Here is a 27080-nt window from a genome sequence, read left to right as displayed (position 1 = left end):
TCAAATTCTTACAGTTCTATTTTCTCTTTACATTATTGTTCTTTTTTCTCTCCATGTCATTGCTTTCGCTGTGTTTGCTTCTGAACGGTTTGAAGATATTTCAGTGATTCTATCTTAAATGTGTATAAGTGTCTGAACATACATATGCCTACAAAAAAGAAAAAGTATAAACGAGGGAGGCTTTGTGTCTGGGAACTTTTCACACTCTGCACTTCCGAGATGCAAAAATGGCTGTTTTTTGGATTTTCAATAGTCTTCCAAAAAAAAAAAAAAAGAAAAAGAAGAAATTTCTTTGATTAAAAGGGTGACCACATTTGCTGTGCTGTGTATGCTTGATTTGTAAATGTGCTCTTGATACTGGAATGCTTTAAAGGTCAAGAGATTTTCTACAGTTCTGGTGACTTTTCTGTTTGTGAATGCTTCATTGTTAATTCCTGTAGCTGGTTAACCAAAACAAGATTTCACGTCTTAGGGGAGACAAGAACACTATATTATTATGCATTAATGAGCCACTACACAGTGACCACCAGTTCCCAAAAATATAATTTCATGGTAAAGGGGGACCATTCTAACACAGGGAGAAGTGATCCATTAGTCTCTCCAAAATAAATTCTCCATAATAACCAAATAAACTACTATTTGATATGACAATTTTCATGATATCACTTAAAAAGTTCCTGCAATCTGCATTCATCACAGTAATTACAAACATTATTTATTAAATAAATGGTCAAATATTTGGCTCTCACAAGTTGAGAGAAATCTTTAAATTGGGAAACCGACGTAGGAACCGTCCCAGATTCGAACCCAGGAAGAACAGAGGGACAAAATTTTGAAAATCATATCAAAGTGCACTTTTTATACTTTAGAAAGTACACTTAAAGGGCCATATGTAAACCAAAAGAACACATTTCATCAGCACAAACCACAAACAAAGCAAACACAGCTGATCATGGGAAAAGTGTCTCCGTTTGCTTCCCCTATCCATTGACATCCTGCTTTTCAGTCTTTCAGTCAACATCGGCTAAAGGGGCTGTTATCTACTGTGTGTCTGTGAAACCGAATTTCCATTTTGTCCTCGGCCCCCCACCTGTGGATGCTTGGGGGCGGGGGCGGGCGAGGGTGGCGTGGAGAGGGGAGGCATGGACTGTCTGTAGGAAGGATGGGTTTGGTGCTGATTAGGCAGGTTTTCCCCATGAACCCTCCCTAAAGCTGCTTTCCCTGAGCCTCCATGTCCAGGAGGGCCCTGTTGGAGGTTCAGTATACTGTCTATGGCACACTGCAGGTGCTCATTCAACGAGTCGTCAGGTGGCGGGCTGCCGCTGGAGAAACTCGCATTGTCCATATCCGGAGAGTCGGACTTACAGCGTTTGGCAGGAAGTGTGGAGTCTCTTGTGCAGGAAGACTCTCCAGGAGAAGGTGGACCAGGGGCATGCTGATCCATCCTAAAGGTACCCCTTCCTCCCTCTCGGTTTTTGCTCCCTATGCCCTTCAACCGCCCCAAACGGCCACCTTCCTCTGCCTTGTCCTCATCCTCTTTGTCAGAGAACTCTCTGTGATGTTGGTACGCATTTTTGATGCCACGGTAGAGGACATCCTCTACTGCCGCGAGGCTCTGAGACTCTGAATGGGGGTGAGACCGCCCATGTCCGCCCTGCCTCTCTAGTTTCACGCTGGCTATCACAGTCCGTTCAGTTTGAGGAGAGGAACCTTGTGGCTGGGGGGAAGTAGTAATAGGGGGTACTGCTGGTAGAATGGGCAACGTATCTCCACCTCCTCCTGGTACTCCTGGCCTGCGACGTGGACTGATGTTCTCACGGTATGTCTTTCGAAGCGGGAGTCGGCAAGTGGTTAATGGTGGAGTCGCCGTGGACGCTGGGTTCCGTTTAACTCCGCCTACCTCGTGGTGTTCTAGAGTGCCATTCATCTGTGCCGTAGATGTGGAAGGGGACGATGAAGACCAGGAGGAGGAAAATGAGGGCACAGGTCCACTAGAGGAAGTTGCGCTACTGGAGGCAGAGCCTGGGTGTGCAGTTACCGTAGTGACAGTGGAACAGGGGGTGGGGTAAGACGTTGGAGGAGGAGTTCTAATGACTGTGGTGAGTGGGGTTATATGGGTGGGCTTGACTTTCTGCGGCTGCTCAGGGGGCGGCGGTTGTGGAGTGAGTTGGGATTGGGAGTGGACCGGATCTAGAGCAGTGTTGTGAACCACCTTACTAAATCCCGCCTCCTGTTTGATCTTCAGCTTCAAACCTATTCGCTGGCGTGCCTCGTAGGTCTTGATGGGCGGTTTGCTGGTCCGCTGGGGAAGCGCGACATCATCGTCGTCATCAGTAGGGCGGGTGGATGGAATGCGGCTGAAGGAGGCGCTTGGCGTGACTGGCTCTGCAGATGGCCGGACCACAGGAGCAGGCGTAGGCGTGGAGCTGGTGGACCAGGATACTGATGCTCCCCCTCCACCTTGCTTAATCACCAGCTTGGTAGAAGGGAAGAGGGCGGGGGTAGAAGCAGGAGTGGAGGCAGCAGCTGGAGTAGGTGCAGGGGTTGGGGTTGGAGCAGGGGCAATAGCTGCAGCTGGAGCAGATGCGGCTGCCACAGGTTGACCTGCACCTGCTGCTGCTGATGATGATGCGGTTCGTACAGAACTCAGCTCCACCTGTACAGGTCTCACGGCACTGTTGTCCAGCAAACAGGAATTGGCCACAAATTCTTCTGCAAAGAGTAAGAGAGGAAGGTGATTAAACACCACACCTTCAGAAAATACACAGTTCATTCCCATTTAAAATTCACATGCTTTAATGGTAACCTGTATTGAACCCTAGTCATTACCTGGTTTCTCCTTGGCCAGAACCCTGTCCTGACTAAGAGCAACCTTCTCCTCCTGAATGAACATCCGGTCAATCATAACCATCTCTGCTGAGGGACCCAGCCTCTGCTCAAGGTAAAAAGCACACAAGAGACCAATGAATTTAGGGCTCACAAGGTCCAAACATCAAGAGAGATCAAGTGAGAGAGATTTAAAATGATACCTTTGATTCCTCAAAAAGCAAGTGACGATATTTATCCACCATTGCTTGTGTGCGCTTCAAGAGTTGGCATGAGACGTTCTCAAATTCTTCATCCACTGGACAGAGAAGCGTAAAGCGAGAATTACACATCAGCCCTGAAGAGGGTGCCACACAACTACGCTACAGGACCGTAAAAGAGCATTCACAAAGAGGTGTGAGCATTTACCTTTGCGGTAGTCTTCCGGGGATGAAGCCATGCCTTGGTACAGGTGGTACGGCAGCAGTCGATGAAGATTGTCCTCAAATGAGCGGAAAGGAGAGCTGTAGTCAGGATGGAGAACCGAGCCTTGCTGTTTTCGCAGCTGTTCCAGCATCCTACAAATAGATACACGAGCATGCGAGTAGGAAAACAGCTTTAAAAAGCATACTGCAAAACAACTAGCAAGTCATCAACAAATGGTTTCAAACCTAGCATGATGCATAGCTAAAGGGATAGTTCACCCAAAAATGAAAATTATGTCATTAATTACTCACCCTCATGCCGTTCCAAACCCGTAAGACCTTCGTTCATCTCCGGAACATGTGGTGAGTGGGGTTATATGGGTGGGCTTGACTTTCTGCGGCTGCTCAGGGGGCGGCGGTTGTGGAGTGAGTTGGGATTGGGAGTGGACCGGATCTAGAGCAGTGTTGTGAACCACCTTACTAAATCCCGCCTCCTGTTTGATCTTCAGCTTCAAACCTATTCGCTGGCGTGCCTCGTAGGTCTTGATGGGCGGTTTGCTGGTCCGCTGGGGAAGCGCGACATCATCGTCGTCATCAGTAGGGCGGGTGGATGGAATGCGGCTGAAGGAGGCGCTTGGCGTGACTGGCTCTGCAGATGGCCGGACCACAGGAGCAGGCGTAGGCGTGGAGCTGGTGGACCAGGATACTGATGCTCCCCCTCCACCTTGCTTAATCACCAGCTTGGTAGAAGGGAAGAGGGCGGGGGTAGAAGCAGGAGTGGAGGCAGCAGCTGGAGTAGGTGCAGGGGTTGGGGTTGGAGCAGGGGCAATAGCTGCAGCTGGAGCAGATGCGGCTGCCACAGGTTGACCTGCACCTGCTGCTGCTGATGATGATGCGGTTCGTACAGAACTCAGCTCCACCTGTACAGGTCTCACGGCACTGTTGTCCAGCAAACAGGAATTGGCCACAAATTCTTCTGCAAAGAGTAAGAGAGGAAGGTGATTAAACACCACACCTTCAGAAAATACACAGTTCATTCCCATTTAAAATTCACATGCTTTAATGGTAACCTGTATTGAACCCTAGTCATTACCTGGTTTCTCCTTGGCCAGAACCCTGTCCTGACTAAGAGCAACCTTCTCCTCCTGAATGAACATCCGGTCAATCATAACCATCTCTGCTGAGGGACCCAGCCTCTGCTCAAGGTAAAAAGCACACAAGAGACCAATGAATTTAGGGCTCACAAGGTCCAAACATCAAGAGAGATCAAGTGAGAGAGATTTAAAATGATACCTTTGATTCCTCAAAAAGCAAGTGACGATATTTATCCACCATTGCTTGTGTGCGCTTCAAGAGTTGGCATGAGACGTTCTCAAATTCTTCATCCACTGGACAGAGAAGCGTAAAGCGAGAATTACACATCAGCCCTGAAGAGGGTGCCACACAACTACGCTACAGGACCGTAAAAGAGCATTCACAAAGAGGTGTGAGCATTTACCTTTGCGGTAGTCTTCCGGGGATGAAGCCATGCCTTGGTACAGGTGGTACGGCAGCAGTCGATGAAGATTGTCCTCAAATGAGCGGAAAGGAGAGCTGTAGTCAGGATGGAGAACCGAGCCTTGCTGTTTTCGCAGCTGTTCCAGCATCCTACAAATAGATACACGAGCATGCGAGTAGGAAAACAGCTTTAAAAAGCATACTGCAAAACAACTAGCAAGTCATCAACAAATGGTTTCAAACCTAGCATGATGCATAGCTAAAGGGATAGTTCACCCAAAAATGAAAATTATGTCATTAATTACTCACCCTCATGCCGTTCCAAACCCGTAAGACCTTCGTTCATCTCCGGAACACAAATTAAGATACTTTTGATGAAATCTGCGAGCTTTCTGACCCTGCACAGACAGCAACACAACTGAAATGTTCCCAGACCCAGAAAAGTAGTAAGGACATCGATAAAACGTTTCATGTGACACCAGTGGCTCAACTTTAATCAATGTAATCAGCATGGTTTACGTTCAGGAGAAAGCGTGTGCATGCGTCATGGTACTCTACAAAAAGGCGGAAGATGTTAACTTGAAGAATTGTTGAATAAATTGTTATTTTTGTTTTTGCACACAAAAAGTTCTCTCATAGCTTCGCAAAATTGAAGTTAAGCCACTGATGTCACATGGACTGTTTTATCAATGTCCTTGCAACATTTCTGGGTCTGGGAACATTTCAGTTGTGTTGCTGTCTATGCAGGGTCAGAGAGCTCTCAGATTTCATCATAAATATCTTAAAGGGGTCATATGATGCTGCTAAAAAGAACATTATTTTGTGTATCTGGTGTAATGAAATGCGTTTATGCGGTTTAAAGTAAAAAAAAACATTATTTTCCACATACTGTACATTAATATTTCTCCTCTATGCCCCGACTTTTTGAAACGTGTCGATTTTTACAAAGCTCATCGGTCTGAAAAAGCGAGGTGTGCTGTGATTGGCCAGCTATCCAATGCGTTGTGATTGGCCGAATATCTCAAGCGTGAGACGGAAATGTTACGCCCCTCACATACTGTTGATGCCGTGTCCGGCCGGAGCGACGACACAAAAACATTAAAACCCATTACAAACGAGGCATTTGTTGCATCTAGTGGGGACATAATTACTGATTATGATGACTTTATATATTTTTTTTACGCGTTGCGTTGCATTGCAACGCATAAACATAAAACTCTGTCTGCATTTGTGATCGGAGAAATGACAAACAACAAGTGCTACTCTACTGCCCAAAACTCGCGTTTGAATCATCAGTGGCAAATCCTTTAAATAGGGCCTTTCGCACCGCAGGAACCTTTTCATAGTACCAGAACTAATTGTGGAACTACCCACTTTTCGGCGTGTTCGCACCGCCGGAACTGGGAGCGATTTTAGTACCGGACTGCCTTTTCCGAGAACCAAATTAGGTCCTACTCCGGAGTAGGGTCTAACCAGCACAACTGGTACTAATCGTGACATAGACATTGATTGGCCAAACGCGTATGAAAACGCCCTCACCCGCCGTGATTTAAAACGCAGTGTAAACATACTGTAAGCATGTCAACTTATTTCGCAAGTATGGAGAACAGCGACAGATGGACGGACGCTGAAGTGCAGGCACTTGTAGCAAATGTAGCACTGCAAGTTGTTGTTGGAGATTCTTAGTCCTCTTTTCCGTTCTTTCAGTCGCTTTACGTATACGTCGACTTTCCATGTCCACTGTGAAACCCGCGAGACACAACAAAACACAGCTCCGATCACAGCGTCCTCCATCCTCCTGTTGTTAATATTGTTCTTCGTTTCTGTTGTTGAACACCGCGCACATATGACGTCGCTGTCGACCGGCTTACGTCACTTCTTAGTCGATACTCTCGGTGCGAATGCAACCCTTTAAATGGTACTGGAAAATAGTTCGCGCAAAATCGTCCCAGTACTTTAGTACCATACGTTTAGTTCTGGAACTAAAGCGGTGCGAAAGGGCCTAATGAAAACTTACTTACGTGAGTCAGAACTACCGGCATTGTAGTCTAACGTTACTCTCCCAGGATCAGTAAACAGTCCTACATTAAATGTGCTGCACACATCTGGATATTTGGGTTCAACTGTTCTGGAACAGTGTTGTAAATACAACTTAACCACTGATTTGTAGTCGTGTCCTCTTTTGGAAGACCAAACAAAGTAGTTTCGCTTTCACAACGAAAAACACAGCGGCCTAGCGTGAGGGGAAGACCTGGCTTAGCGTGCGCTGAGGCCGGGCTAGCATGAGCCGACGAATGAGCGGCAACCACATGTGACAACCCCGGGCTGGACTCCACTCACGGTGAAAGTTGATGTATTCCCTCAGTGACCAGCACAGATCAGCTCTAGGCATGACGAATCGTCCTCTTTTGGAAGACCAAACAAAGTAGTTTCGCTTTCACATCGAAGCACACAGCGCCTTCACGACATGGCGGCAGCGTCAACAATACTACAGTGAGAATAAAAGTTACGCCTTCTTTCTTTGCGTGAACATTTGGGCGGCGTTATGCAAATCTTCCCACATATATGAGGTAGATATGTGGGGGCGTGTTAGAGCGAGCCTTTTTAGGTAGGTGTGGCTGACTCTGAACATTTATAAAGAATATCTCTTTGGATTTGAGACTTTAGTCTTTGCAACTTTACAGATCTTCTTTATGCACCAAGAGCTTGTAACACTCCAAAGAGAAAGGAAAAACTGAAATCGCATCATATGACCCCTTTAATTTGTGTTCCATGAGGTTGAGTAATTAATGACAGAATTTTTGGGTGAACTAACCCTTTAATGATTTGTGTTCAATGACTGGCAAGCAGTTTAAGAGTAATCCCCTTAAAGGGTTAGTTTACCCAAAAATTTAAATTAGCTCAGGTTTTACTCATCTTCAAGGCATCCTAGGTGTACAAGACTTTCTTTAAGAAATAAATTTGTGCTACAGAGTTGGCACAGAAGAACACACAAGTGGCTTGTAGGTGTATTTTCAGACGTTTAATGAAGCTCAGAGGTCGCATGAGTGCAATTAAATTCATAAATTCATGTTGAGGTTAATGTTTTAAATATAACATTTTGAATATAGAAATATTGAATGATTCAAATAACAGAAAAGATACTTTAAAAATTAAACAAACTGACAGCAGGTGGCGGCAAGTCACTGATTTTATCACTGAATCATTCATTCAATTGATTCATTCGAACAGCTGATTCATTCAGCAACGAAGTACGTGACTGTCTTCACTATGAATGGGTAATTGAATCATTGACTCACTAGATTCATTTAAAAATGCCGTTCATTCATAAATGAAACATCGTGAGTTTTTGTAAGAAAAATATCAATATTTACAACATTATAAACACTTTTCTCTCACTTCCCCTAACTGTCGTATGCAGAAGACATTCCGGGCGGATGACGTAGGACATATGTGTAGCGTGATTAGTGACGAACGCGGAAGCGCGGAGGAGAGAGTATATTTTTCTTACAAAAAAAGCATTGATTCGCTACAGGAAGCCTTTATTCACCACCCAGAGCCGTGTGAGGCACATTTTATTATGGATGGATGTTTTATTTGACTTCTTTTGGACTGTTGAAAATCCAAATGGATTCATCTGAAAGAAGAAAGTCATATACACCTAGGATGCCTTGAGGGTGAGTAAAACATGGGCTAATTTTCATTTTGGGTGAACTAACCCTTTAAATGTCACTTTCCCATCATTTATGGGGTTATTCTTGGATTTAACTAATAACATTTGGAATTTATGCTCTGTATACAGTATGTATATATTACCTAGCTTCTTTGCTTGGTTCCATACTAAAAGGCCTTTTTAATGTTGAAGTCTGAAAAGACAAGATATACCAAAATTACCATAAATATGACATCATCCAGTTCATTTTAATAGTCTTATGTAATGTGATTTTGAATCTTACCTGTGTTTGGGGAACAGGTGGTGGAGGTGCGGGCATTTGAGAGAGTGCAGCACCTAAAACCTGTATCTGCAAACCTGCTTTATTCAGAGTCAGCCCACCAACTGAACTTATGACTCCTGGCTTTGCCTGCAAACCAGTCAAGAGTGTTCAAAACTGAGTTAAGATAATTTTGCAATATCTTTATTGCAAATGTAAATTGTCCAGCTGTAAACTACAGTAAAAATACTAACAACTACACTTCTCTCACCTGAACAGCCTGCGCAAGGTTTGGAGTCGTGATTCCCTGGTTCACTGTAGCCCCAGCAGACACAGCAGAAAATACTGTGTCATTTGCACCTAAGAAGAAGATAACACTTTGTAAACATGGGAATATTTGAAAGTAATCATCTAAAGCATAAACATATGCAATCCCCACCTGTAGTAGAGGACTTGACAAGCACTGGTGCTTGGATGGTGCCACTGGCCGTTGAAGTTGCAGCTTGGACTGAAGGCAGATCTGGCATTTTGTTGAACTGGTTTGTGGCCTGTTGCTGAGAGGCCTGGGCTTGGGCTTGTGCCTGAGCTTGTGCCTGTGCCTGAGCTTGCTGCTTAGCCTGGAGAAGAATGTTTTGCTGGACCTGTATAAATGAAAAGCACACAGACAATCATTTAAGTAGAATTCCTATGAAAAAGAACCTTACCTATTACCAATTTTTTCATAGTAAGTAGTCCTGCCCACAGTGACACCTAAACGTTAACAAAGCTCTGCTCTATATAACTGAATTAACCATCAAACATCAATGTGCTGATGGGTGATGTCAGTTGTGGGAGTATTTTCATTTCAGTGCAAACTTGATCATTTTTACTCTCAGTTAGAACACTATATAAAGTATAAGGTGATGATGCATTACCAGGTGAAGTTTTTCCAAAAGCTGCTTTTGCTGAGGAGAGGGCTGTGTGATGGATGACATAGTCTGCAGCTGCGCACTGACCAGCTGAAGGTGATGCTGTTGTTCTGCAGTCAGCCCCGGCACCACCGTCACCTGCTGTTTCACCACTGCAGCTGGAGGCGAGCTCACAGCAGGCTGGAACTGGAACTGTGCAGGAAGTGGCTGCGGAGGCTTCGGGGAACAGGAGGAAGGAGGTATGTCTGGCTGCAGGGTGGTAGGCTGAGGCAGAGTCTGAGGAAGAACTTGAGGCTGGAGCTGCACTTGTATTTGCTGAGGCTGCTGCTGCTGTTGTTGAGATGGAGGACCTGGCTGTGGTGAACCTCCGATCTGATTGTGTATGATAAAGAGGGGCGGTAAAGAGGAAGGCGTGCAGGAGCGCGAGGGAGTCTGTGCCTGAGACTGAGGCTGCGATGGAGGCCGAGACTGCTGGTGCTGGTGAGGAGACTGGATCTGCTGCCCAATGGTTATGGGAGAAACTTGGGCAGGTTGAGGACTGTCAGTCAGGGTGGGTGTTGGTGCAGGGGTGACCACAGGCTGAGATGGGGAGGCGCTTTGGATCTTTATAGTCTGTGAATGTGCTGCCGATGGAACCTAGACAGCATAAAAAGAGGAGGAGGAGGAGGAAGAAGAGAGAAAAGAGTCAACGGATGGTTTGGTTAATCAGCCAGTTCATATTTTTAATTCATCAATTTGGGAAAATTTATTTTTAGGGATGCACTGAAATTTCAAACAGAAAATGACACCTCAACAATACAAAAATGCTTTCAATAAAATCATTTCAACAGCAATATGAAAGTGAAAAACACCTTACCAAACTAACATTTTGCAATACTGACATTTGAACTTCTGCACAGCAACAAAAATGTGAGAAAAAAAATCAATCTACATAAAATATGAAAAATGTATTCAGGAAGATCTGGATTTTCTGTTTTTTGAGACTTTTCCTCACTTCTCTGAAATATTTTATTAGTTTTAGGATAAAAGGGGAACTTCATTGCAAACCACAACAGTTCACAATCACTGTGTGAATTAGGCCAGAACTTCTTTAAAAATGTATCAACTAGTGAAGCGGAGACACTATACAACAAGCAGATGGGAACAGCTGATGAGAAAAAAAAACAATGCTTAGATACACAATTCCAGGTGCTTTTGAATATATTCTACATTACATTTTTCAATGAATGACTTTAGGAAATTACAGAACATCAGGTAACTCTAAATGGCTTCATATTTCATGTTGTTTTCCACTGAATTTTAAGCAGTTTAATGCCCTAAATACCAATAGCAAGAGTTTCTTTATATTACTGTTGTACAATTCAGTTTCACAATCATTTTTAATATATGCAAATGGTACCAAAGGCATAAGAAAAACAAAACAGTATCTGAGTTTCAGTTTCAACCAAGAATTTAATTTCAGTGCATCACTAAAACAATGACTAACTAGCAATCATACCTATAAAGTGCAGAAACAAAAAAACACCACACACAGCAACAAGCAACAATAAACAAAGTAGGATAATACAAAAGCAAGAAGAAATAGAAAGGAAAAATCCCTTTTCAAAATATCAAAAAGACAGTTTTCATAAAGACTACAACAGCTGAAGTAGTAAAATGTACAAAATATCTAAACTGTACATAAAGTACTCATCTACATAAGGTTAAGACAACTGACATGAGGACATGATTTTTTGCAGAGAACAACAAAAATTGGTTTACAGAGAACGGACAAGAAATAAAAATAGTACAAATCTAAAACTAAAACAGATTTGCTGGTAGAGGGCAAAGGTAATTCAGGGCAGCGAGCAAGTGATCAAGATCAAATCTTTGAAAGTGATCTTGAAAGGAATTAATTTAATTTCTCTTGGGGAAGCTGGGTGGTGGTGGTGGGAGGGGGACTGATTGAGGTTAAAAACAGCAGTTACCGAACGTTTGGGTAGCAGAGGTAGTGAGTAGGTTGAATGTTAATATGAATGGACAGAGTGAGTTACAAAGATTTACAGCAGCAAAACTAATAGGAAGAGCCATTGCTTTATCATGACATGCACATAGGAAAATGCATGAAGATGATGCAAACACACAACCGAAAAATAAAGTCCCTAGAGTTTCATTATTGCATGTGAAACCACTTGAAGAGCAACAACTGCACTGTTATTTGCATCAACCATTAGTGCCAAAATAAAGAATAATCGGTTATCGGTATTGGCCAATATTTTCATATCGGTGCATCCCTACAATATAGTTTGGCAAGCTTCCTATTAAAAAATGCTCATGCAAATAACTGGAGGAAAGAAATGGATATTGAGGGGAAGGTGTTGCAAGCAATAATAGTATGAATTAATGGACAAAATAAACCCATTACACTTTGGGATGGGTATCATTAAGGTTTTAACAGTATTACTACTCTTAACGATTTACCGATCCTGCTTATTGATCCGGTACTTTAACGGTATTCTTATCTGTACTTTTTGTTTCATACATAAATATATATATGAGACACAAATTAAGAGCGGAATAAGAGTAATCTAGCCTACAAAAGAAATCTAATAAAGTAAATGTAAATGAACACTGCATAGTTTTCACTGTATGAATTGATAGATTAATGCTTATTAAAGCTAACGTTATTCAGATTGAGAGCTGTGAGAGATTTTCTCTTTGCATTTGTTGTTTGATCAACACTGATGGCCCAAGCACTAGTCACTGCTGTCACTTTAAAACAATATACACTGACACTCATCGGATTTTCTCCCAACTGTTCACGTCCACTTAAGACATACTCGGTTTAAATGAATACTCTCCAAGCTGGCCATTTTGACATATTTTTGTGTGTATTTGAGCGCTTGGATGTGCACCCAAAGCCCAAAGTGTAATTTGCTTGAATATTGTGGTCCGTATTGGAGCACGCGCACACATTTCAGGCCCAGGAACAGCGTCTCTTGCGTGGATTATTGTGCTTTCAACGTTTTATCAAACATGTCCCGCAATTTAGCAACAGTAAAGACAGCATTTTACAATAATCAATGATTGTGCTGATTCTGACGTTAAATTTGGGTTTTGGGAAGGAACGAATACGCTGTTAAGGGAAGGAAGTTGGGCAAGACGAAAAGCAGATAGTTTTTAATAGTTTTACCTCATATCTTTTTTATAATCCTTAGAAGCCAAAATTGAAATAAAAAATTTTATTAGCTTAATATCAAAGCCACAGGACTAAACTGTAAGCAGACGTTTGAACGTTTCGTTCTCTCCTCTATCATAATTAAACCGGGCTTTCATGTTGCACGTGCTGTAGCTCCTCCGTGTGAGCATGATCTCGCTTCTGAATTGCGAATAGCAAAAATGCATCATAGATGTATGGATATTATTGCATATAAAAACAGCTGCCGACTCTGGTGTGATAGAATTTGCAAGATAATGTCTATAGGCTATAGCAATAACAAATGTAGGCTGTGTGCGTTTTCTTAATATCTACAGTACCGACAGCAGAACCGTTAACGTCAGAGCTCATCGATACTCAATGTCTTTAATAATTTAGCCCTGGGGCCCATTTAATACCGGGTTTCGGTACCCATCCCTAATTAATCTATAATTATAGTATCAATGACAGAAACAGATAACAGTGCAGAAAAAAGACCTGATGAAAACGCAGGCAAAAACAAGAGTGAAAATGAGTGAAAGAGCAATAAAAAGGCATCCAAGCCTGAGCAATGACAGTAGAAAGACAGGGAGACAGAGAAAGGAAGGGAGTTCTGCTGGGAGACAGTGGTCCAATACGCAGCAGTGGCAGCAACAAGTGGGTGGGGCTTAATGCGGAGCATAAGCTCATCTACCTTGTTAACCACTGTTGCCATGTGGGCGGGGCCAAGGGAGGGGCTGGGACTCTGCCTCTGCCGAGTCTCAGCTAACAAGTTGTCATGGCCTGAAGGGGCGGGACCAGAACTGCTGCCGCTGACGATAACAGATGCAGGTACACCCACAGCGGCAGGTGGGGCTTTTCCTGCTTGCTGCTGTTGGTCCTAACATGGGCACATTTATCAGTTGAGGAATGGGAGAGGTAAAACAATCATCCAAACTGGTCAGAGATCAGCTTGAGGATCAAATGTTGTTATGTTAGGTTATTAGCAAAGACACACAGTTTGCAAACAACAGATAAGGTTTAAAGCGAGCACACTGACCTGCTGCAGGAACATTTGAAGGGACTCCTGACTAAGGATCATGCTGGAACCAGGTGATGTAAACAACACCTTTCCTGGGCTGTGCTGGGCCTGGGGACCCAAACCCACCATTGAAGACGTGGACGTGGCCATAGTTGGGGATGGAGATGAAGAGGAAGGAACCGAAGCTGCTACTGAAACCTGTGGAGTCGTCTGAACCGTGAGAATTGAGGGCTGCGGTTGGGTCTGTGCTGGTTGAGCAGCAGCGTCCGTAGAGCCGCCCAATACCGTGATGCCCTCTCCTGGCTGGCACGGCGCCATGGCCGTTGATCCGCTGCTACAGTTATTAGGGATGCCACCAGATTGCTGCAACGTCTGTAAACTGACTGCTGGGCTAAGGCTCTCCACAGACAGGGAATTCTGTATCGGCATGCCCTGGATGACCGTTTGTACATGGCCTGTTACTGGATGGGCTTGTGTCTGCGTTTGCGCCAGGGACACCGGCATTTGGAACAGTGTGGGCTGACCCATCTGACCGGGCTGGAGCTGGATGTGTCCAGAGAGAATATGTGCGGCACCAGGGTGACCCTGTGAGGCCAACACCTGACCCAGGTTGATGTTCTGATTGGCTGTCAAGATCTGATTAGCGATTATCTGCCCTCCAGGCCCCTGACTGGTAATTATGTGACCCCCGGGATGCTGAGTCAGGATCTGACCTCCCGCCTGAAGCCCCGGTAACAGGAACTGATGGTTTTGGCTCTGCAGGACAGTTTGCGAGGGAATGACAATGCTGCCCTGTTGGTTTAACAAGTGAACACTGAGCGGTTTGCCTGACGTTTGGGGGCCCTGTTGCTTAAAGAGTGCTTGAGAGAACTGCGTTCCCTGCGACGTGGCCTGTGTGCTCAAGACTACATTTGAGCCAGGCTTCCCGAGGAACGTTACATTCTGACCAGCCGATACTGGGATTTGCTGCACCCCCAGAGCCTTATTAGCGTCATTTGGCAAGGCATGTGGAGCAGGAAGCTGTTGCTGCTGCTTGAAGACTTTGGGTTGGATGGCACCCCCTTGCGGAGGTTTGGGCTGTATTGGCGTTGGCATTCGCTGGATGATGACATTCTGCATAATTTGGCCTTGAGGCTGGGTTTGAGATCCAATTCCTGCACCCAAAGAGGCATTACCGAAACCCACAATGCCACCAGCAGCGGCCATTGTAGTTGCGCTGTTGTTGGTATTTGTGTTGCTTAAGCAGACAGCCGGCCCATTTAAGGCAGGGGACCCTAGAGTGGCCTTGCCCCCTTGAATTAAAAGTCCTCCTCCTGAACTCAAAACAGAGCCTCCAAGCCCAGCCTGCGTTCCAGCGCTTGCTGCCTCAGGCCCAGGTTGATGCAGCTGGTAGCCACCCATGGTTTTCGTCAAGATCTGCTGCCCAGATGGATTTATAGTCATTACAGTGGGTTGGCCCACAACTTGAATTTGTCCAATGCCCAACGGTCCAGACTGACTGCCATTCGGTAAGGCCTGAAGGCTCGAAATAGGTTGAAGGGTTACATTTCCAAGCCCGACTTGTTGCACGAATGGCTGGACGCTGATAGCTTTGTTCATGACCTGGGGTTGAATCTGCAGGCCTGGATGTGCCAGGACTGAGCTGAGCATGTCTGGGGTGGCATTAGAGGGTGCCGTAGGGGTGCCTTGGTTTGGAAAAATCTGAGTTGCACTTCCAATGCCCACCCCAGACAGGCCAGCATCAGGCAGTGGTTGGACCACCTGCGTAAGGCCAGTCAGCCCAAACTGACTGAGGTCGAGCTCAGCATCTGCCTCTTGAAGGCTCTGCTCTGTGATGTTAGCCTCTGCCAGGCTCTGCTGCAAAATGTCACAAGGCTCATGATTTGTCCCAACACCATTGCTTCCGTTGTCTCCTCCCGGTGATCCCCCCAAGATGTCATCTTCCAGGAAGTCCAAATCAACGCTGACTCTTGGAAGGCCTGGCTCATTTGTCAACAGCTGAGCCTGTGGCTGGACCTCAGGAACGTGACCCTGGAAGACACAGAGAGACCAATGTTAGCCGTTAAACCTCGCCACACATTCAGAATGACGAAGGAATAAAATGGTGATAGGCCTCTGGGACTGAGTGCTGTAGATGCAGATCTGGTGCGCAATGCATCTGATGCGGACGGCGGGTCTGAAGAACACGTGCTACAAAAAAGGATGGAGACAGAGAGGTCGGCACAAATGGGGGATATTACTCACCCCAGTGCTGGAGAAGAACGAGCTGGACGGGTCACTTGAGCCATCCAAAAGGTCATCAGTGTCCAGCTACAGACAGACATACCCAGGATAGGACAGGCAGAAATCACCACAGCACACAGACAGGCGTGTGAAAGCGACAGGGAGCAGATGCATAAGGGGCAAATAGGCAGACAGAGAGGGAAAGGTAAGGGAAGAGCAGAGTGAGGACAGTGCACCAATCAACCAGAACAAAATGCAGGCATAACCAAGTTAAAAGGCAAAGCAAACAGGAAAGAAAACAGGAGTCAAAAGATAGGAAAATTAGATTAGTATGTCATATATGTGAATTAACCAAAGAGGGAAAAAAATCAGGGCTGAAATTAAGAGGAGCAATTATGTTCTAAAGAAAAGATCAATAAGCTGGACAACCGGTGTAGAGGCAGAAATGTAAAAATAACCCGGAAAGGATTAGGAGGTTCAGGGAATTCTTGTTGGGTGAGTGTGCTGTGCTTTTCTGTGATTTATCTGGGTTACACTTTCAAAGTGGGATTTCTGCCTTGCCCACCAGTGGAGCTTGCAAAAATCTGAGTTTTTTTCAGTACTCACTTGTGTTTCTGATCCATGAAGAAAATCATTGAGTGCTTGTGGGTCACTGTACAACAAGAAAGATGTTATTCAGCTGGGTTTACACTGGGTTTAACATTCAAACTTGAAGTTATGTGCAAAGTTATCAGTTGTTTTCGGTGCAACTTACCAAATTACATCTAGCAAGCACCTGCCATCTTCATCATCCATGTCAACTGTGAAAAAAAAAGTGCACAAACATTAGCCCTTTTTTTTTTTTTTTTTTTTACAAATCAGCTAAACATTACACAGAACTCAAAGGCAAATACTTCCTCGGCAGTGAAATGTAGGTCATTTAATTCACAGACTCGATTTGATATTTGAATAGGATCATATAGACCAATGAAAACAAAGCAGAACATCAATTCGCATACGTTTTAAACGTGAAAAACTTTTAGATGTTATCAATCTAAAGAAAAGGAAATCTCAGGGATGACAAAGATGCAAATAATATTAAAAGCAGACTGCAAAGCAAAAATGCAAGGTAAAGGCAAATGCCTCCAGGTAAATCTAAATCAGCCTGTGTCCTGTCAAAAAACGAAAATAAATCTATATTAAAAAAGAAACATGACATGGAAACAACTCAGCAAGCTTGTGGTATTATCCAGGCACATATTTGTAACAAAATATGTAATAAAACGCATGTTAAATCATGACATTAATATTAACCAATCATTATGGTTACACTGTTCTAGTGAATAAAATACTATTTGAAACTTGAATAAATTGAATAAAATTCAACCACTAAAACACTACATGGACCGATTTATGTTGGCCAACAAATTCGTTGTTGATAATACAAACGTATGTTGAAATATAAAGCATTCAAATGCCTGTAAGAAGAACTATTACAACATAAGCGAGTGAATGTTTTCACATCCTTTGAAAGCAGCAGCTGAACTTTTTCGTCTGTAGCGCGAGAGAAGTCGAGGGGGAAAGCGCGCGTATCACCTCACACAGAAAAACACCAGCGAGCGACAAATATCACGATTTGCAGACTCACAAACACCAATTCTCACGAATTAGTCAGTGTTTGGCGAGTCGCCGCGCCGTTCGCGGTCACAGTCTCTCGATCTAAACACATCAAAACCACAAAATGAGGATGAGGTAGGCGGGGACGCCACTAATGTTTGTTGGGGGCAAAACAGTCTCTGCGAAGAGCACGCAGACCATCACTAACGAATATCTGCGAAAGCTTCTTGTGTCAGAGATCAGTTTGGGGTCATTAGGAGAGCACCTCACATCAGAGGAGACTCTAGACCTGCAGGACACGGCGGTTATTTTCGCATTTGCAAAGCTGTAACAACTCGCTCGACATTCCCTCAGGCGCATATGATTTTACTTGCAACCATTTTACAAGTTTAACCGCACAGGACGCATTTTTTTAACGCTCGCTCTGCAGCAGATTCAGTTAACGTTAAGTTAGCTGTGGCTAGTTAGCTTCCTAGCCGTAATATGTGCGTTTACAGACGCAATACGAACAAATCTGACAATAACTGACTGTAAACACGTAGTATTTCTGCCGTAAGAGCGCATTCACTGGAGCCAATGCACATAATTGGTGCATATCTGGTGTTCGGGCTCCAACTGACGCAAATGCGTAGCCTATCTTTATCCCTGCTAAATATGAGTTTATGTTGGAATACTCTTGGATCAGGGGGGTATGCTTGGGAATTCGCTGTAAAATCGCCGTATTCGCCGACCTTCGCAGCGGGCTGGCTACATGAAGCAGGAAGAGGTGAGGTCTGCATGCGAATGTTGCAGTAGTTATTGAGAATTATAGAGAAATTGCTACATTGTATCAAACTCACCCGAGACGATAGAGGTGCAGGCGGCGCGGGGTCTCCAGTACGGCCCTGCACGGGCTCCGCATCAGGACCCAAGCACAGCGCTCACAAGCAGGAAACAGAGGCCCGCCGCGATCGCCTGATTAATAAACAACACTACACTGTAGTAGTTGTTGTTATTACAGCAGCAGCACACATTTGCCCTTTTTATGCTTCATTTGTGTGCTGCATTACTCTCACTCAACATTATCTTGCTTCGCGGTTGTATACATAAGATACAACGTTCAATGGCCAGTGTTGGGGGAAGTTACTTTTAAAAGTAATGCATTACAATATTGCGTTACTCCATAAAAAGTAACTGATTACGTTACTTAGTTACTTTTTATGGAAAGTAATGCGTTACGTTACTTTTTAAATCTGGACAGGGCTTGCTTGTTTGTTTTTAAAATAAAAAAGTTCTATTTTTGGCAAATATAAACGCCTTTTCACACCAAAAGTGAAATGAATAAGCCTCAGGCTGAAGGGAAAGTACATTTACATCCGTACAGTAGAATGCAGAAGAAGACATTTCAACACTTCAGCAATAAAAAAAGACACATATGTTCGTCTAGAGTAATTTGTGTTTATTAGTACGGTTGAACTGGATCATCGAAGCTCAGAAGCAAAGACATTGTTAATAGAGTGGGATTAAATACATAAAGCATATTTGTCTTGTTTAACATTTAATTATTGCAGGTTTGCATCATATTCTGAGTTGCATTTTTTTTATTCATTTTGAGGAATACTGAATCTGTGTTTTTGTGTGTGAGTGAGATGAATTAATGCATATTCATATTTATTTTATTACTACAGTAACATCTGATTTCTCTCGACATGGGGACAGCAGAGCTGTCAATCAATACATTGAAGAAAAAGTAACTTGCGTTACTTATTTGAAAAAGTAACTCAGATATTCTCTTGTAAATTAAAAAGTAATGCGTTACTTTACTAGTTACTTGAAAAAAAGTAATCTGATCACGTAACTCGCGTTACTTGTAATATATTACCCCCAACACTGTCAATGACAATAGTTTCACCTTGGTATGAACAACATCCTTCGGATGAGACGTTGAACCGAGGTCCTGACTCTCTGTGGTCATTAAAAATCCCATGGCACTTCTCATAAAGAGTAGGGGTGTAACCCCGGTGTCCTGGCCAAATGGCCTGGCCTTTGTCAATCATGGCCTCCTAATAATCCACAACCACTTGATTGACTCTCTGTCCGCGCCGCTGTCCTGTGGCTGCCGTCGCATCATCCAAGTGGATGCTGCACACTGGTGGTGGTTGAGGAGAGACCCCCCCCCCCCCCACATGATTGTAAAGCGCTTTGGGTGTACAACAATACACAATAAAGCGCTATATAAATGCATCATTCATTCATTCATTCAATTCAACATAACTCATTACCTACACATTCATATTTTGATCATTTTAGACATAAGCTAGATTGCAACACTAGCTTTCCAATAATTACAATTATCCCCCCCTAAAAAAGAAAGTTTGTAATTGTATATGTATTCTATTATTTAAAAATAAATCACATTTAGGTATCTGCTCTTGAGTAATGTATTTTTTTTTATTATTGTTTCAAACAAGTAAGAAAGAAAGAGTGTAGTCAAGGGGATGTAAAAGAACACATAAAAACAGATCTTAGCTTTTTTGGTCTAATGTTTACTACACTAGTTTTCGACTGTTAAATGTTTTGTGTATATAGATTTTAGCCAATTTATGATCAAATGAATTGCATAAATCTGGTACTCATCCTCCCCAAGAAGCACATTTCCCACCACAACACTAAGTTGCGAGGATAGACTCTCTCCACAATAACACGCAGGCGTTTGTCTGTACAGCTTCACCTTGGGTCCGGATGTTTTTATGACAAAGGAGTCTGTTTTGATGAAACACAGGGGGCTCTGATTGGCCCTCTTTGTTAAACATCACAAATAAGGGGTGGCGCGACCTCGAGCATTACAGTGGGGGATTGCCTTCTTTGTAATAAAGGCTAAAATTAACCATTTGCCCCTTCACAAAAAGACATTTTTATGAAGTATGTGTAAGGGGCGTGGTCTTCTTGTTTACAGCCTTTGATTGGTCGCACTTGAAGCTGTGCTTACAGTCAGGGTGTGGCTTGGACCTTCACGAGACCTTCTGCTGCTTTAAAATCATCGCTGCCTGCTGTGACAGAAATATCGCAATGAATAGATTTTCATCCGCCACCCACTCCTTCCTCTTTGTCTCCTTTCAACTGCGCATGTGCTCCAGTTAACAGAGACGTCTTCCTTCAGTCATGCCATAATCGATCGGAGCAGTAGCCTATGTAACGCGATAATGCTCATGATATTGTATCGATAGAGTATTACAAATATTCACATTCGAGACCAACCTATCTGCAACCCTTCATTATTCCAGGTTCTAGTAATAAAGTACACTAATAATGTAACCGCCGATGCATCATTTTATCTCCACCAACTCCACTTTAAACGAATTAAGACAATTCAGTATTACACAACATTTGATCTTTTCATATCTTTTTTTCTCTCTCTGAATGGACATGCTCGTTGATGTTGCTGTGCTTCCTCTCAAAAAGCGTTGCCATTATTGTACATTAAAAAATCCCCTCAATGCATTTGAAACGTATTTCATAGATACAATTTTAACATGCGCATAAAATCGTTTAAAAAGAATACATTCCATATTATAGCCTACTGCTGTTTCATCTGAGATGTTCTAATAATATCGTACTAGCCTACTTTCCGACAAAACAACAATGTATACACATCAGTTCTGTTAACATGAACATACAGATTCATATATTAAGATGATTCATTAATAGATAGTGTCGGTTCATGTTTTTAGGGGAAAAAAACACCCAAGAAACCTTTCAAGTAACAAACATCTTTTCACTGTTAAACACATCGACAATAAAGCCAAGAAGCATGTTATAAACACAAGAAACATATTAATAAAATAATATCAAAACACGTAAAGCAAATTTGAATGAAGATTCAACTGTATTTCAAGAGGGTTAATCCATATGCGTGTTGTTTTTAATTGTTTTAACGATAATAATTAAATCATTTTGAAAAGCCTTTCAAACATAATGAAACAAATCTATATTTGCGCTAAACTAAAACTTGGCTACAGAATTAGCTAACATATCATTACCCCAAAAGTCTCTTTGTTTTGCGTAAAGACACCACATTTAAAAAAAATAATAATAATAATAAAAAAAAGGATGAAATCTTCGTCTAGCGACGAAATGTCTCAAATTCTGTATATAAACATTAAAGTTTTTGTAGCTATCAATATAACTGTATTACTTAATAGGTAAGGACATCATATCTTTAAAAAGAAAGATATACACTTTCAATATATATTTCTGTAACTAAGGAAATACTGTAAACACCCCGAAAATGCCACTTATCCTGGTTTCCATAGTAACACCAACATTCTTTACGACAGCGTACTGCCGTGTTCTGACAGACCGGTGTCGTACGTTTTTGCAGAATCACCATGGCGTCCGTGTTGAAAGAGACTGCGGGGTTGTATGAAACGTTGAAAGCCGAGTGGAATAAGAAGAATCCAAGTCTTAATAAATGCGGCGAGATCCTGAGCAAGCTGAAGGTAGGATCAAAGATATATAACAACAATAATTCTCCTAAACTATAGGAATAGTCCGTTGTTGCAGGCTGATGAGCAGTTAGCATCGCTGCTATCCACGACTGTTCAGTCCGATTGATTCCTGTTTACCAACAAACAATGCGTTTTAGTGTTTGAGCTGATATATATCATACAGGCACAGATGATTTTTAGTAAATGTGTGAATTTGGGTTTGTTCAGCGCCAAATGACCAAGTTAGCTAGCTAGATATAGAACCGAAACAGTAGAGGTATAAAGTGACAGCTTGTGTGAAATCATTTCATTTATACTCATTCACAGGTTACGACGGGGTTTTTTCTCCATTTTCCAAATTATGTTATCTTGTGTACTATTATTTAATATGTTGGTTATTATATATATATATATATAAAGAAAAAAATCTTGGTATTAAATCTCACATGCATTCATAAAATGTTCATATTTCTTTTTTTCTGGTAGATATCTCTGCTAGAGTTGAACTTTCTACCAACTACTGGGACCAAGCTAACCAAACAACAGCTTATCCTTGCCAGTGAGTATTAATGACAATATTTTACTTATGTATGAAATGTTTTAATTATTTGTTATTAATATTAAACATTTTTTGTAGGAGATGTTTTGGAGATTGGAGCATTATGGAGCATTCTAAAGAAAGACATCCCATCCTTTGAACGCTACATGGCTCAGCTTAAGTGTTATTACTTTGATTACAAGTAATTTGTTCTTCTCTTTACTCACTATCACTCAGAATTGACTTAATATGGGCTAACAGTAGTTGTGCTGAAATTACATATTGCCTACTACGCACTCAGGATGCTGTATGTTGGTATCTGTAGTGTGATGAAATCCAGCATTCAAAAGGACTGGACACACATTGTACGCAGGTCATCACATGTATAGTGAAGTGACATGTGGCCAAGTATGGTGACCCATACTCGGAATTAGTGCTCTGCATTTTTCCCATCCAAAGTGCACACACACAGCAGGGAACACACACACACCCGGAGCAGTTGGGGGTTCGGTGCCTTGCTCAAGGGCACCTCAGTCGTGGTATTGAAGGTGGGAGAGAGCTCTGTACATTCACTCTCCCTGCCAGTATGAGACTCGATCCCACAACCTTTGGGTTACGAGTCCGACTCTCTAACCATTAGGCCACGACTTCCCCCATATACAGGAATATATACAACATTTCTTTGAGAAATAGATTGGAATTCTGAATGCAGTTCTAGTTACATTTTCAACATGTTATACCTTGAATTGTTTTGCTGGCTTTTTCTTTGCACCGGTTACAGTCTCGTCTCTTGTTAAATGTCACAGGGATGAGTTGCCCGAGTCAGCCTACAGGCACCAGTTGCTGGGTCTCAACTTGCTCTTCCTGCTGTCTCAGAACAGAGTGTCTGAGTTCCACACAGAGCTGGAAAGACTGAGCGCAAAAGACATCCAGACCAATGTCTACATCAGACATCCAGTTTCTTTAGAGCAGGTGTGGGACCCTTTTTTTTTTTTCTCTAGTTGCTTATTTTAAACAGCAGTGTCTGTTTTTTTCCTACCTTTTTGTTCCTTTATTTCAGTATCTGATGGAGGGCAGTTACAACAAGGTCTTTCTTGCCAAAGGAAATATTCCTGCTGAGAGCTACACCTTCTTCATTGACATTCTTCTTGATACTATCCGGTAGGGGTTACTTATAGTCTTATTGACTAAATGTAGACGATGAACTGTCATTTAAATGTTTTTTTGTTTTTGTTTGTAGAGATGAGATTGCAGGTTGCATAGAGAAAGCATACGAACAAATTCAGTTCAATGAGGCCACACGGGTGCTTTTCTTTTCCTCTCCGAAAAAGATGACAGAATATGCGAAGAAAGTAAGCGTTTGGTGTTTGTCAAATATTGTCACTAGGCCTGTCACAATCATGAATTTTGTGATTCGCTGTCATACAAACAATTGCGATTAATCATTTAATTCTATTTTGTTCTAATATGAATCTTTTATATATAATGTAATACTGAACTTTATAATAAAACAAGCCTATATGATTTATAAAGACGCACAATCATTCAAAAATGTGTTGAAAATATACTCGCCCTCAAGGCATCCAATATGTAGATGAGTTTCTTAATTGGAACAGATTTGGAGAATTTTAGCATTCCATCACTTGCTCACCAATGGATGCTCTGCAGTGAATGGGTGCCGTCAGAATGAGAGACCAAACAGCTGATAAAAACATCACAGTAATCCACACCACTCCACTCCATCAATGAATGTCTTGTGAAGTGAAAAGCTGCATGTTTGTAAGAAACAAATCCATAATTAGAATGTTTTTAACTTCAAACCATTGCTTCTGGCTAAAATACGAGTCATATATCCATAACTTTTGAGTCAGGAGAGAAATATGCACAGATCAAGCACCGTTAACAAGCAAAACAGTTGTAAACAAGTATGTTTGTGGCTTTTGATGAGAGGACAACAGGAGATGGACAGTAACACTGGAGGAAGGATTGTGTGGTTTGGCCAGAAAATTCCTTAAAGATGGAATTGTTTCTTACAATCGAGAAGCTTTTCACGTCACAATATGTTAATCGATGGACTACAGTCATGTGGATTACTGAGACCTTTTTATCAACAGTTTGCACTCTCATTCTGACGGCACCCATTCACTGCAGAGAACCCATTGGTGAGCAAGTGATGGAATGCTACATTTCTCCAAATCTGTTCCAATTAAGAAACAAACCCATCTACATCTTGGCTAGCCTGAGGGCAAATAAACATTATTATTTTATTGGATAGATACTGATATGTTCATGGTCTGGCTTTTGTGCTCTGCAGAGAGGCTGGACCCAGAGTCCCGATGGATACTATTCATTCAGTACCCAGCATCAAAAGACTGAGGAAGTGACCATCCCTTCCACAGAACTGGCCCAACAAGTCATCGAGTATGCAAGGCAGCTGGAAATGATTGTGTAGTGCAGATATAGCAGCGTTTAGACACATGTATACATAAAAGGTTCACGTTTGTTTATCCAAATATACAAATCAAACCATTGTACAGTGGCCATATATCTGTACTCAGTTTAGACACAGGATGACACGGCTGCAAATAATGACTCTCAGAGGATGAGACCAGAACTTAATTAATATTAAGTTATTAATATCTACCCGTATCAAGGTCTCTCTGTATGACCCTCCTGCATTACTGATGCATCTAATACATCTAATGACTGGGCCTCAAATTTTTTCTTCTTTCTAAATAAACATTTAATATGTCTTATTTTGAATATTCACATGTTGTTCCTCTCAACAAGGATGGTATTTATCAAGAGTGAGTTTGTGTAGAAATGTGAGGAAAATTGGCCTGGCTGGCATTGTCACAAGACACTTCTGGTGAATAAATGTTTTTCTGACTCTTTTATAAAATGCCTTCTGAAACTCTGTACATAATAATAAACAATATCAATAATAACGTTATCATTTATATTGTGTTAGATGCAGGAACTACTGTGAAAATGTGTCTGTTTCAAATGCAAAAAAGTGAGGTAAGTAGTTCATTTGTTTTTTTTAAACGGATTAAATGTTATCTGAATCTGAAGTCAACATTTGTAATGGATGCTGTAGAGTGGCTCATAGTCTGCTTCATGTTCAGGCAAGACAACCAAGGTCAAGTCACAGATGCATTAAGATGCATGTTTGACTCACCGTCCTCTTAACATTTAGAGGCAGGTCAGCTTTCAAACGGTGTTTGCTGTACGTATGCTAGTGCCCCTCGGGATGTACTTTTGTCATGTTCATTTTTGATTTATTTCATAGTTGCGTTGTTTTGTTCTGGACTTGGCATATGCTTAGACTGAGTTTTCTGGGGCATGGTGGGTTAAAGGCCTAGAATCTACAGTATCACTGCTTTTTGAATTTAAGCTACTTCTCCCATCATGGAGAGCCACAGCTTCTGGATGATGTGTGGATGCGTTTGTCCTCTGGTCTGGGTCAGTACTCCTCTTAGCAGACTGCAATAAGGTTATATTTGCGGTCTTGCCTTTGTTTGGCCCTTCATGCTGCTTTTCCAACTCCAGGTGAGGGAGGAACTTGTAGTGGTTTCGATCCTACAGTTGAGGGCAGAGCAGAGGGATTTCTGGATGGTTTTGGTGTCAGATCCCCGAGGCTTAAACATCTGTTAGCTTTCATTCTCCTCTGTGCAGGGTTGACCTCTAATTGGGAAGCTGCTTTTGACAATACAGACGAGCCTCCTGTTTTACAAAGAAAAGAAAACCAAGAGAAGTTTAATGCAAAACATGTCCAGGTTATGTTTAACCCAATAAATCTAAAGGAAAAAGCATAAAGGAAATTAAGTCTTTTTTTAGGACCCTTAGGATTGTGGCATTAATACCTGTATTGAAATTGTGCATTACATTTCATGACACGAGCACATCAGACAAAAGAAATTCTAAAAATGCACAGTATTGATGATTCCTCAAATCATTTCCGTTCTTAAGCCAGTGTTTTTTTTTTTTAACTGCAACACATTTTTTAATTAAACCGCGCAAAAATTAGTTTTAAACAAGTGAGGATATTTGACAATATATTATTCACTAAAATAGCAAACTAACCGTGCTGTACCTTCATCCAAACGTTGAACGGGAGCGAGACGAGTAAGAGCGGCTCGACGCTGGCGTGGCTGTTGTGTGTGAGAGCTGCTGTAGAGAGGTAGAGAGAGAGAGAGAGAGAGAGAGAGAGAGAGAGAGGGAGGGAGGACGATGATGATGATGCTGTCGGTGGAAAATGGCTGCTGCATCCTCGAGCCCATCCGAAACCCTATGAAGGTGGACAGAGAAAGACAAGAAAATGAGAGCAGCGAGCGCAAGGAGTGAGTGAACGAGAGACCGTGTGCGTGCGTATGTGAGCGAGAGTGTGAGGACGCGCGCGCGCGCGTGTGTGTGTGTGTGTGTGAGAGAGAGGGGGCGCGCGCGCGCGCGCGTGTGTGTGTGTGTGTGCGGGGAGAGGGGGAATAAAAAAGA

General features: G+C 42.5%; 2 protein-coding genes across 2 annotated transcripts; one reads left to right on the top strand and one right to left on the bottom strand.

Annotated features, from left to right (window-relative positions):
• Positions 1–24: 24 nt before the first annotated feature.
• Positions 25–18474, bottom strand: LOC107554986 (glioma tumor suppressor candidate region gene 1 protein-like). The gene is made up of 15 exons (XM_016237669.1): positions 18422–18474; positions 16741–16786; positions 16593–16638; positions 16008–16073; positions 13782–15794; positions 13437–13622; positions 9574–10203; positions 9099–9300; positions 8931–9019; positions 8684–8809; positions 8544–8593; positions 4729–4877; positions 4524–4618; positions 4324–4429; positions 25–2712 (listed from the first exon to the last, which is right to left on the bottom strand). Exons 2-15 carry the CDS (start codon positions 16779–16781, stop codon positions 1037–1039), a joined length of 5475 nt encoding a protein of 1824 aa, XP_016093155.1. The 5' UTR covers positions 16782–16786; positions 18422–18474; the 3' UTR covers positions 25–1036.
• Positions 18475–21901: 3427 nt separating this feature from the next.
• On the top strand, positions 21902–25483 carry psmd8 (proteasome 26S subunit, non-ATPase 8). The gene is made up of 7 exons (XM_016237667.1): positions 21902–22060; positions 22535–22607; positions 22686–22788; positions 23393–23558; positions 23647–23747; positions 23827–23938; positions 24901–25483. The coding sequence occupies exons 1-7, from the start codon at positions 21950–21952 to the stop codon at positions 25036–25038; spliced, it is 804 nt and encodes a 267-aa protein (XP_016093153.1). The 5' UTR covers positions 21902–21949; the 3' UTR covers positions 25039–25483.
• Positions 25484–27080: the final 1597 nt, after the last annotated feature.

This window comes from Sinocyclocheilus grahami, unplaced genomic scaffold, assembly GCF_001515645.1.
Source record: "Sinocyclocheilus grahami isolate Dianchi unplaced genomic scaffold, SAMN03320097.WGS_v1.1 scaffold521.1, whole genome shotgun sequence".
Classification (NCBI taxonomy): Eukaryota; Metazoa; Chordata; class Actinopteri; order Cypriniformes; family Cyprinidae; genus Sinocyclocheilus; species Sinocyclocheilus grahami.
The sequence above is the reverse complement of the archived record's forward strand: the minus strand, read 5'-3'. Positions and strand labels throughout refer to the sequence as shown.